The sequence below is a fragment of the Aspergillus niger genome (assembly GCF_000002855.4).
Source record: "Aspergillus niger supercontig An08".
Taxonomy (NCBI): domain Eukaryota; kingdom Fungi; phylum Ascomycota; class Eurotiomycetes; order Eurotiales; family Aspergillaceae; genus Aspergillus; species Aspergillus niger.
In genome coordinates, this window is record NT_166524.1 from 2,296,329 (window position 1) to 2,307,701 (window position 11,373).

Sequence of the window (11,373 nt, forward strand, 5' to 3'; positions counted from 1 at the left end):
AATCTAAATTAACTGTTGAGACATTCACTGCAGCCAGGCAGCTGTCAGCTGATCCTTCGTCTTTTCTTCCTGCGTGGTCTCTGACCACCACCTCTTCTAACACACAACTAATCACTCTCTCGAGATCATATAGATCAAATCCATATATCTTTAAGCCTTCGTCTTGACATTAACTGTTACAGCAGTTGCGTGGGTATTCTGAATTCATTATGCTTAGTTGAGAGTTTACCCTCCAAGGTCATGCTATTAGTTTCTAACACCGACATCACCGGCTTGTCTCAAATAAAACCCTATCTTCATCAAATACAACCACGTCTTCATCATGCACTTTATGTGGCATAGTGGTGAATGGATTGGTTTATACTACGACTCTTTACCTTTCGACCGGGTGTTACTTGAAAATTCAGTCCTTGTATGTACATGGTACACAGCTATTATAAGGCCTAAGCTGATACATGAGGTATAGGTACAGCCCAAGCATAGTGACTACCAGGCGGCAATGTCAGAGCGCCGAGCGAATTGCTCGATATCACTTGCAGCATCACAGATGCAATTTCCATACAACAAATCAAGATAGACGGCGTTTCCATGAACATCAAAGACAAATCCTTCATGTATGATGTTGAGACATCTGAGTCACCCCTGCTGCTTGGTGGCCATCGATGTATCGTTTTGGTCTACTTGGCAGATATCTGTTTTGACATATGATCTTCAAAAATTCATGTGTGATTCTCAGCAACCTGAGAATGAAAGGCAATGGGAATGGAGAATCAGCATATAAAATCACAGTGGGGTTTGAGATGTGATGACACCGTCGTCGCTCATGCCGATAGACTAGGACGATTCGGCTTAGGACAGTTCGCTTTAGTCCATTCTAATGATAGTACGATTTAGTGTCTGTTGGACATAGCACCAAGAACTAAGGTTTATACTTATCAGCTATGTTGTCTGTTGATGCAATATTACTGTAAGCTTAGTCACGTGGAGGTGAGAAGGAAGACTAAACGACGCCAAGAGCGACACAAAACCGCTTGAAGAAGGATATAGCTAAATGACCATTTCAATCCAATTCGATTCTCATTCATACACGATCGAGCTTTCTGAGTAAGATGTTGGCTATGCAGGTGCTTTATTGTTTGAAGCAGGAATATAGCTTTAAATACTATTAGTTCTTTTAAACTCGCAGTAAATATACGTAACCACGAAGCAACACATGCCATGATGTAGGAAGGTCGTCTCTGTAGCTCAACACAACTTGAACTAATGATGAAAGTAAAGAAAACTAAGTCATGCAGTAATATAAGGATATAAATGAGTATCGCAGCTGACCGGCCAGCTGCCTGGCCAGCTGTCTGCGAGTTATTATCCAGCCCAAATGCTGAATCGATAGGTTCAGCAGCCTTCGAATTTCAGTTTCAGAATTGTTCTGTTTGGCATCCGTATCGGCAAGAGGATGACTTGGTGCTTCAAGATCACTGTCAAATATCATGAAGTAATGTTGAGTTGAAACAACGCAACAAATAAATTGTAATGGAGTGACATGCGAAGCCATTCTCTTCTTCATGAAGCTGTGTATTTGCCTGAGACTTCTGATTTAACTGAGTGCAGAGTACTCAAGTCGAGCCGAGGCCACTGAAATCTCCACCGGACTCGGAGAACGCTACACATACCCACTTCCACCGGACAAAGGCACCCAAAGAAAACGTCCAGCTGTGTCGCGCCACACCCGATCAGCTAAGATCGACAAAGTGCCTCTCAAAGCGTAGTCTACAATCCATAAATATATAAGTGGCCCTATTTGACATGCAAATCTATTGCTGTGCTAATACACCTCATCCAACCTCAAAACATCCTCGATTCCGACTCTCCGCCTTCCGTCTCAAAATCCCAATATGACATCCACCTCCGCCAACGACCGACCCAAAGCTACAGCTATTCCCTACCAAGGAGACCCTCTCCCCAACGTCTCAGAGGATCTCGTCGTACCAAATATTGTGGGCCTGGACTTCGAAGAACGATTATGGGTTCCCCAAGCACCAGACGTCTGGTTCCGTCCTATTCTATTCAACGTCACTCAGGGTTACTTCGTCAACCTACTTCGTGTGCGTCGCTCGGGTATCTTGTCCCGTCACCGTCATATCGGCCCTGTTCATGCAACGGTTCTACGAGGCAAATGGCACTATCTTGAGCATCCGTGGTGGGCGACGGAGGGCAGTCATGCTTTCGAGCCTCCGGGTGATATTCACACGCTTGAGGTCCCGGATGGGGTCGAGGAAATGGTTACTTTGTTTCATGTTACTGGTGCATATATCTACGTCGACCCTGTGGGAAATGCGCTGGGGGTAGAGGATGTGTTTTCGAAGTTGGCTAGTGCGAGGGCGCATTATGAGAAGGTTGGGCTTGGGGCGGATTATGTTGACCAGTTTGTTCGATGAGAGGCTTTGTATGTATTGTTGCCGCATGTTTACTACCTATATCGATACGCCGATGGCGCTTGGAAGTACAAAGTTCGGATAAAGAAAACTTGAAGCAATGTCACTAGAGAAGTATTGACAATTATTTTTTTTTTCGGCTTTTGCACTCTATTGAAAGGGATCTATCTGGTTCTATACCCAGCTCTGACCAAGGAGCATGTTGTGGAGGGTATTGAGATCCTGGCTGGCAGGGTCGGCTACAGAAGCCGTTGGGCTCGTAGATTGAAATGCATTGTTCGGCCCTATGAAGTTGGTTGGTTGCTGACACCTCTTGGCTGGAAATATCAAACTGCGAGTCAATTGGATTCAGAGGATTACTGTCATTTGATATGTTTTCTAATGGCAAGCTGTTTTTCGGACTTGGGCTGTCCATATGGAGAGGTGAACTATTGAGTAGAGTTTGCATTTCGCGTTTGAGTATGAGACAAAAAAATCCGTCTAGGATCCTGACCGTCTGTGAAGAAAACCCAGATAATGCTGTGAGTGTCCCCGCAGAGCTATTGAATCTGCAACGCATCTTTTAGCATCCAAGCATTGTTCTGAGCCCAGGTCGGATAGAGCCACCATGCCCAAAGTGACTCCCGCGGTGAAGGCTTTGGATTGCGATATACGCTGCTGCATGAGCACTCTGCGCCGCGAGAAGAATCTTGGAATACCGCGGCAATATGCTAGAGGTACGCCCATCATAATGCTTGCACTGCTCGAAGCTAGTCGGCCCCGCATCGGAGTTGCGCTAACTTGAAGAAAATGGTAGACAGCGAATATATCGAACAAATGGACGGTGCAGAACGATCTGGATATTGTCATATGAACTCCATCTATGTAAATAGCGCCTCCTGTCCATTCTATCCCACAAATAGTTTACACTTACTATCCTCAATCCCCAAATATCATTCTTGTTGCAAGCTATGGCTCCGTGATTAGATGTACATGAGCATATCCCCATTAAGGAATAGAAGAGACTAGAGCTCCCAGCCCTCTGTAGACTTATCCCAATCTCGGCATCCCCTTGGCGGTTTTGCCAAGCCCCAACCTGCCCATTTGGCAGGAGACCAGACAGCTCGTGGATCACCCTTGCAGGTGAGAAGGAATCCAACATAGTACCTACGTAACAATACAGGTTTAGTAAGAGAAGTGATGGACTGGACTGCTGGGCTCACAAACTGCCCGTGGTGGAATCCCAGACAAGGTTTTTAGCGTGTTCAGGGTAAGGTAGGTGTCCCCAGATCTCAAGCTTGCTGTTACAGTACGTATTAGTATGGGCGAGCGGGAAAGGCATTAGGGCCACAAACCAGATGCTCTCTTGGAATGCTTGACGCACTGCATCCCGCTCGTCCCGACCTAACCTCCAGAATGGCGCAGAACCGACATCATTACCCAGTTGGAGTCCTGGTACCACTTCCCAAACAACCCAAGTGACGAAGCCGCCGGGAACAAAGCCAGTATTATCCTGCTTGTCTTCTTTGCTGTCCAGCACACGGGGGGTGATGGTTGATCCTTTCTGGGTCAAGGTGCGTAGGTGCTTTAGTTCAATCGGACAAAAGAATTTTGCTTGCTCGGCTCGTGTGGTTGGGGGTTCAGCTTCAGTTCCTTCAATGGGAATCTGCTTATAATAACGCATGTGACCCTGAACAGGGCCATCCGGTCCATGTGTGTCGCAAACGAGACGAGTACAGGCCAAGGAGGGGTCATGTTTGTCCCGCAGATCGTCCTGGTTGAACTGGAAGCAGTGCTCACTAGCTACCTCGCGAATTACCCACCTGGCCTTCCTAAGCTGGATGATAGTACCAGGGGCGACCTCGCTTTGAGCAAACCAACGCGATGGCATGATGGCATCGGAAAGTAGCGACAGGAGATGTCGAAGTAACGAGTACCGCAGACTGGTGATATTTTGAAAGTAATGAAAGCCACTATCTGCGGAGAAGATAAATAGATGAGAGAGAAGAAGAGATGAACGAGAGAAAGGGAGATCTAGAAATGATGATAGAGGCATGGCCAGCGGGAACCTTAATCCAGCCAATCGAATGCTGGCTCAGCTTTGGAGTTACTGGTGCAATGTTTGAACATTCACTGGAGGCAAACACTACGTCTTACTTTCTGATCTTTATACATCTCAATTATTACAGTCTATAATGAGTTTTCGATGTTGTGGTAATTGGATCAATCGGCATATCAGAGTCACAAATATGGATAGTTAATCTAATAATGTATTGTAGAAAGAGTTCAGGTGTCTAAATCATAAGGCAGTATGTCGAAATTTCTTTTTCTTTTCTGTTCTCTAACAATAATGGACATAACCAGGCTTCTTGATGTGAAATCGATCGTTAATGCTACAAACAGTAATCTACTCCTGACGAGGCTGCACAGGCGCCGCATGAGGAGGTGCGTCAATAAGAGCAGCAGCCTTGGTCAACCAGACATCGGCGGCCGTGTTGCGCGAAGAGTAACAGTCACGGTAGATGAAGTTCATCGGGAAGCCAACATCAAACGAAGATGCACTATCAATCTCATCGAGGTCCTCATTGGAGAGGCTCACACTCAAAGCCTCCACATTCGCCCGGAGATGCTCAATCTTGCGTTGACCGATGATGGGGAACACGTTAGGTGTCTTGTGCATGACGTAAGCTACAGCCTGTTGATCATTCGGATTAGTTTCGATGACATAGCATTAATGGGAGTGGAATCTCACAATAGCATGCAAAGTGGTGTTCTTCCTGTTCGCAACCTTCTCCAATGCATCCGAGACCTTGATATCAGTCTCGCTCAAATCAGCGGCCCGTGCACTGCCAGATTCGGCGTCGCTCTTACGCGCCTCCGCAGACTTGAACTTGCCCCCGCCGAGCGGTGCCCAGGGAGCAATCGCCATTCCTTGGTCTCTGCACATGGGAATTATCTCTCTTTCGAGGTCTCTGAATCCGGCGTTCCATCTTCCTTGGTACACAGAGAAAGGACGGAGGCCGTTGGCCCGAGCGTAATCGTTGGCCTTGACGACAACCCAGGCCGGGGTGTCGGAGACACCGAGGTAGAGAACCTTGCCCGATGTGACGAGGTTGTTGAGTCCATGCATGACTTCTTCCACGGAGGAGGTGAAGTCCCACCAGTGCAGGTAGAGGAGGTCGATGTAGTCAGTCTGGAGTTTCTTGAGACTTCTCTCGACGGAGACCCGCATGCTCTTCATGGAGTTGCCGACGAAATTGGATTGCAGGGGCTCGGTGTCCCGATGGGCGGTGCGGAAACCGGTTGTGTACTTGGTTGCGATGCTGATGAATCCGGTGTCAGGTTTAGTGTGAAAAGATGGAGACCCATTGATACATACACCATCTGGTCGCGGTTCCCGCGCGCGGTCATCCACTCTCCGATCCATTTCTCGGATTCTTCGAATTGATAGTTGTTGGCCCTTTAGTAATGATTGTTAGTATATTACAAGGACATTATATGTAGTAGTGACGTACGTGTCGATAAAGTTGCCTCCCAGCCTGTAGAATTCATCCAGCAGTGCAAAGGTCTGCTCCTTGTTGCATTCTCCCATGAAGTCCTTCCTGTAAACCAACAAGAATCAGCTTGGTTAACCAGTCACTTCAAGATAAGAAGTTTGCCATACCATGCGTCTCCAAAGTTCATAGCTCCCAGACACAGTGGGGAGACCTTGACACCAGCCGAGGGTGCCAATACGCGGTGGTAGCCGAGACGGCTGGCTGGCTTGGGGGCGGGGGCGAAGATAGACATGATGGTAGTCAATGAAGAGTGTATAAGGACGTTGCTGCTTCAATGATGTCTGGGGAAGAGGGCGACTATATATGTCTTCAGAATTGGCGGCGATAGCCATAAACTCCGATTACCTCCAGGCCTGAAGTTGTAGGAGACATGGCGGTACGTTGATCATGACGCCGAGTCTCCACCAGATGCCGCTTTTAGTGGATCGAAGCTTGATGTCATCGGTTATGCCGTTGAACCAGTGTCCCCGTCCCATTGATTGTAATCAATGGAACAGCAATTTGGACTCGTACTCGGGTCAATGCGTCTGGGCACCAGTGTAGATGCTGTAGTTGTCTTTGGCAATACGAAGCTGTTTCACGTACTTCGGGTGTCAGCCGATGCCCTCAGACTTGTATCCCCGTTAATTCCGTGAAGAGGAGTAAGTGCTGACCGACCCACAGCGGGGAGATCCCCACCCATCTAAAGGTGCAAGTTGCTGACACTCACTTGCAATTGGTCTCACCAGAACCTCAAGCAAGGTATGCTACGTGATTGGTGGCATCCCACCAACCTACCGTGCTGCGTAGCGGTCACCCGAGCGGAAAGGGGCGGAAGTCAATTATCCAGGGTCCTCTTGTTGTCCCGACCAGAAGACCAACAACAAAGACGCGGCATAATCGATAGTTGCATTTGCAAAATTCGTGTCTATGAAAAGGTTCTGATTACAAGTATTGTTTGAGATGGCATGTGAGATAAATCCAATAAACCCGTGGGCTTACATCCGTGGCTGCTACACTACAACCTCGAGTACATTCCTTCCCAGACAGTGCAATGCGCTTGATAGGAAAGCTAACCCCAACCTATGCACAACATATGTAGCATCACCACTACCCATCTTCAGTTGATCTACCGATGTGTTTTACTGTGCTCCTCTTGTCTGGCGCATGGCTTTGAGCGGGGCTGAATGTGAGCAGCGACCGAGGCGGCCTCCACTTGAGTTTGAGCGTCGGAACCAACCGTGCATGGAGAGGCCCTCCCCATAATTACCCCGGATCTTCAACTGTCAGGGACGCCCTCATTTAGGACATGCGGGTGACTGCTATTCTCCCTTCCCGGTTGTGGCTTTCCGGTAGAGGAATCACTCGCAGATGCGATCGGAAGATTATCAAATGGAGATGGATATAGTACCAGTAGTAGTCTACCCGGGCACAACATGTCAGACTAATGAAACGCCTGGCATGTATCCAACAACCCCGAACATCTGTGTCGTGTTGCTAGGGATCGCGCGGTCAGTCGAGTTTGCTGGCAATCTTGCCGCGTGTCGATCTTCGGGCCGCGCACCTCCCTGCCTCAGGCCGCACATGCCTTCCGTGACCAAATCATGGCCGGCTCTCGCACCGCTCCTACTCCTGTACTAATGGAAGTGTTTCGGTGAATGTGGCTGTTAAATTTCTATCTGGCAGTCATCGGAAATAGTGGGGCGTGGGATAAAGTACTACTATTTGTTGACCTAACACTATCAGGCAATATAAATATATCTTGAGCCGCTCGGACATGTTCGCCTGGACAGCCTCTTGACTCTTAAGATTGGATCGTCTTCCACGAATCTATCTACTCGATGTCATACACAATACCATTAGAAGCATTCATTGGACTACAAACACTATGAGGTGGCATAGACGCGTTTTTTTATTACAATGCTCACTGTTAGGAAGAGCTTAATAACCCAACACCTTGGCAACGCGCGGAAACAGTGATAGCGCATTCTGGTGGTTGATGCGCGCCATCTCGGCATCGGTGAAGTCGCCGTTGCCCTGGATGGCAGGGAGTGCCGCCTCACTCTGCGCAAGGGGAACATACGGGTCTGAGACATTGTTAATTCCCTCATCGATTGGATGCAAGAGTGCAGGAAAACAGAGGAGGGCTTACAATCGGTTCCAGTCAGAATCTGGTCCACCCCTATGAAGCTTTTCATGGCAGTGAGTTGAATTGCTGAGGTGGCAGACGCCGTGTCAAAGTAGTACCCTGCCAGCTCCGCCAGAGATTTGGTCATGTTCAGAGACCCCAGCAACGACATGGACGCCATTCCGGCAATCCGACTGGCTAGATAGGGCATGGCGCCCCCACCGTGAGCGAATATCATCTTGACATCAGGATTCTCCGCGCGTTGGCCCTTCAATAATAGATTTTCCATTGCACGCACGCTGTCAAATGGGTACTCCGTCAAAGGGAACGGGTAGCCCAGGCTCACTGACTGACATCCTGGAGCTGCCGGGTGGACGAAGACAGTGGCCTGTCGCTCATTCAAAACTGAGAAGACAGGGTTGAGAGAAGGGTCGCCTAGGTAGGTACCATTGGCATTCGTGTACATGCCCACACCGGGGAACTTGAGCGTATCAAGGCAAAACTAACAGCTGTGTATTAGCCAAGATTCTGCTACTGTCTGGCAATCAACGTACCTCCAGTTCGGCTACTGCTTCTTTTACGTGCGGCAGGGGCAGCAGACAGAGCGCTCCCAGCCGAGTGGGATGGGCTTGGGTGTAGTTGTGCATGGCGAGATTGACAGTCCGGGCCAGCGCGTGTGCCTCCCTAGGGTCGCTCAGGAAGTAGACCCCGGGAGCACTCACACTGATGGTCGAGAAATTGATGCCCAAGGTGTCCATCGTGGCCAGATGTGATTCCAGCGTCCAGTTGGGCACCGGGAAATTGTCAGTATACAGCGTTCCATTCTTCACCGGGTAGCCAGCAGCAATCAAGGCCTCTCTCCAGACCGGAGGAATCACATGAGAGTGCACATCGATCCGGTAGCCGGTGCTGATGTTGCTGGCCCGGAGAGTATGCCCTGCGACCAGCCATGCCGACAATGCGCTAAGGAAGAGAGATCGGATAGATGGCATGAAGGGCAGATGTTACCAACATGTAAACAAGGATATTGTGAAGGAAGGTTCGCCCACGACTTTGGGAGATCTTAAAGAACGGACAGTCCGGTGTCTCGGACGAAGTATAGTGTCCGGATGGTAAATTGTGCACTAAGCTTGGGCGCCAAGGCAACCGGTTTCCGACTATCGAGAAGCCAATCGGCCGCCGGCACTGTTAGCGGTTTGACACATATTGGACCGGGCGTTAATGGGCGGGCCTCGCCAGTTACATCCACCAATGCTTAAGCCACCTTGGCGTCAGACCACCCTGCAAACCCGTGGATAGGCAAGGATCCTGCCAAGCCCTTTAGTCGGACATTGCAATCCCGAACCTATCTGTCGAGCTTGAGTGACGGAACGTGATAGGTCCGTAGCGCTTTAATTACGGTCCTTTGGGGGATAGCCAAGTCGGGGGTATCATGGTCGTTGTGAGACGTCGGAATTCCTGCTGCCAAGGGTGCTAACTAGGGCAGGTTCTCCCTGATCTTAGTTCTGTCGAGCGGACCATCATGCCCCTTTTTTGACCGAGTGCAGTTTGTACCCAAAAATAAAGCCTCATCATCAGCACACAGTGAGCCAATTTGTGCTGGGCTTTACGGCCTCACCATGCAGCAAAGCTTTCCAGCACGCTCTGAGGCAAGTGCTTAAGCTTGTGGACGGTGCTCATACTGATTTTCGGCTTAGTGTGAGGACCGTGGGCCCTTGATCGTCATCATCAATGGGACCGTAACTGGGCTCGCAGCGGCCATCGTTGCCCTGCGATTCGTATCCCGTGCTGTGATTGTGAAGCGGCTAGGAATAGATGACTGGACGATGATGCTCGCCACGATCACGGCCATTTTGAATGTTGCCATTGCAGGACTTGGTATGTACTTGGAGCTCGGGTCGGAGTACTGCAACTCATGCCAAATGTCCTCCTAGGAGTCAAATATGGTACAGGGAAACATGATGGCACTCTCTCAAAGGTCGATGAGTTACCAGCAGCCAAGGTGCGCCCGCATGCTCAGGAATATTTTCAACCCTCCCAATCGCAATCCAGATTCTGACCAGCGGCATGATTGCCTGTAGATTCGCTACATTACTCATATTATCTACACTCCCATCACCGGCCTGATCAAGACGTCCATCTGCCTATTATATCTGCGTCTCTTCCCAAATCTCCGCAAAATCACTCTTGGCACCATAGCTTTTATCGCCGCCATGAGCATAGCCATTATCCTCGCCACCATTTTTCAATGCTGGCCCGTAGATGCAGTGTACAACCCTCAAAAATACGACCACTATACCTGTTTCGCGTCTATTCCTTTTTGGTACGCCACAGCCGCATTATCACTGGTTACGGATCTGTGGATCCTAGGTTTACCGATCCGGACTATTTTAGGTGCGTTCATAAACAAAGGGGGGCTGGTTAGAGAGGGCCGCACAGCAATTACTCATGAGTGCAGGCCTACAAATTGGGAGCATGAAGCGTGTGGTAGTCATCGGTCTGTTATCCTTGGGAACGTTGTAAGAATACCATCGGAACGAGTTGTAGAACATATCTGTCTAACAGGTTACCATGCAGCGCCTGCATTGCCAGCATTGTTCGAATGGTGTACATCATCAAGCTTTATGAGAGCAATGATCCAAGCTGGAGCACATTCGGCGTCTCCGTGTCGTCAGGAATCGAAGTTGCTGTTGCCATCATTGCAGCCAGCCTGCCAAGCACCAAGCCGGTCATGGATCTGATCTTCCCAAGACTATTCTCTACCAGTGCCGACAAGTCCCATACCACTAGTGCACAAGTGTACCATAATCGGACCTCTGCCCGCGGTCATCGCCAGCATGATGACATCTCGCTTGTTCATCTAACCATGGAATGTGATTCCGGGAAGGATGACTCTACCACTGGACTTTCTCGTGCTTAGCGAAACGGCATTGCCACATGGTCGTGCTTCAATCCCAAGAATACCTGAAACAACGATGTCGGACCTCATTCGCTATAACCAATGAAGGAGTTTGAAACAGTACATACGATCACAGGGCGTGGAAAATAAGCTTTCCCGTCCGCTCAGCCGTACATAAGCCACACTGATAAATGTAGCCAGAAGTTAAATGAGACCCGAGGATGTCGCTGCTTTATGAGTGACAGACTCTAGATCATGGGTGAGTATAGGTGAGATGGGTAAGAATTCGGTGAGGAAATCACCCAACTGGGTGAGTGGGGGTGAGAAGAGTGAGCTACAGAATGCTATGTAAAACAGGCTGCAATCATTATTCCTCCACCACTGACATGAATAGAAAGG

The 11,373-nt window shown here is 49.1% G+C and overlaps 7 protein-coding genes and 1 non-coding gene across 8 annotated transcripts; 4 read left to right on the forward strand and 4 right to left on the reverse strand.

The window, feature by feature from the left end:
- Positions 1 to 322: 322 nt before the first annotated feature.
- An08g09660 (hypothetical protein) lies at positions 323 to 577 on the forward strand (the record flags this gene model as incomplete). Its single annotated transcript, XM_059749322.1, has 2 exons — positions 323 to 412; positions 467 to 577. The coding sequence occupies 2 exons, from the start codon at positions 323 to 325 to the stop codon at positions 575 to 577; spliced, it is 201 nt and encodes a 66-aa protein (XP_059606227.1).
- A 597-nt stretch (positions 578 to 1,174) lies between these two features.
- On the reverse strand, positions 1,175 to 1,564 carry An08g09670 (uncharacterized protein; the record flags this gene model as incomplete). Its single annotated transcript, XM_059749323.1, is given in 1 exon segment — positions 1,175 to 1,564. A coding segment is annotated over 1 exon segment (390 nt).
- A 328-nt stretch (positions 1,565 to 1,892) lies between these two features.
- Positions 1,893 to 2,435, forward strand: An08g09680 (uncharacterized protein; the record flags this gene model as incomplete). The annotated part of the gene is made up of 1 exon (XM_001393041.1): positions 1,893 to 2,435. One exon carries the CDS (start codon positions 1,893 to 1,895, stop codon positions 2,433 to 2,435), a length of 543 nt encoding a protein of 180 aa, XP_001393078.1.
- A 477-nt stretch (positions 2,436 to 2,912) lies between these two features.
- On the reverse strand, positions 2,913 to 4,302 carry An08g09690 (uncharacterized protein; the record flags this gene model as incomplete). Its single annotated transcript, XM_059749324.1, has 4 exons — positions 2,913 to 3,319; positions 3,508 to 3,578; positions 3,635 to 3,712; positions 3,767 to 4,302. The coding sequence occupies 4 exons, from the start codon at positions 4,300 to 4,302 to the stop codon at positions 2,913 to 2,915; spliced, it is 1,092 nt and encodes a 363-aa protein (XP_059606229.1).
- Positions 4,303 to 4,818: 516 nt separating this feature from the next.
- An08g09700 (uncharacterized protein) lies at positions 4,819 to 6,200 on the reverse strand (the record flags this gene model as incomplete). The annotated part of the gene is made up of 5 exons (XM_001393043.3): positions 4,819 to 5,106; positions 5,164 to 5,734; positions 5,791 to 5,871; positions 5,927 to 6,013; positions 6,076 to 6,200. The coding sequence occupies 5 exons, from the start codon at positions 6,198 to 6,200 to the stop codon at positions 4,819 to 4,821; spliced, it is 1,152 nt and encodes a 383-aa protein (XP_001393080.1).
- A 1,688-nt stretch (positions 6,201 to 7,888) lies between these two features.
- An08g09710 (uncharacterized protein) lies at positions 7,889 to 9,067 on the reverse strand (the record flags this gene model as incomplete). The annotated part of the gene is made up of 3 exons (XM_001393044.1): positions 7,889 to 8,034; positions 8,100 to 8,577; positions 8,630 to 9,067. 3 exons carry the CDS (start codon positions 9,065 to 9,067, stop codon positions 7,889 to 7,891), a joined length of 1,062 nt encoding a protein of 353 aa, XP_001393081.1.
- A 117-nt stretch (positions 9,068 to 9,184) lies between these two features.
- An08g09720 (uncharacterized protein) lies at positions 9,185 to 10,995 on the forward strand (the record flags this gene model as incomplete). Its single annotated transcript, XM_059749325.1, has 8 exons — positions 9,185 to 9,269; positions 9,351 to 9,447; positions 9,562 to 9,728; positions 9,831 to 9,953; positions 10,028 to 10,077; positions 10,157 to 10,469; positions 10,534 to 10,591; positions 10,641 to 10,995. 8 exons carry the CDS (start codon positions 9,185 to 9,187, stop codon positions 10,993 to 10,995), a joined length of 1,248 nt encoding a protein of 415 aa, XP_059606230.1.
- Positions 10,996 to 11,096: 101 nt separating this feature from the next.
- 5S rRNA lies at positions 11,097 to 11,262 on the forward strand. The gene has a single exon (XR_009468023.1). It is a non-coding gene; the product is annotated as a 5S ribosomal RNA (ribosomal RNA).
- Positions 11,263 to 11,373: the final 111 nt, after the last annotated feature.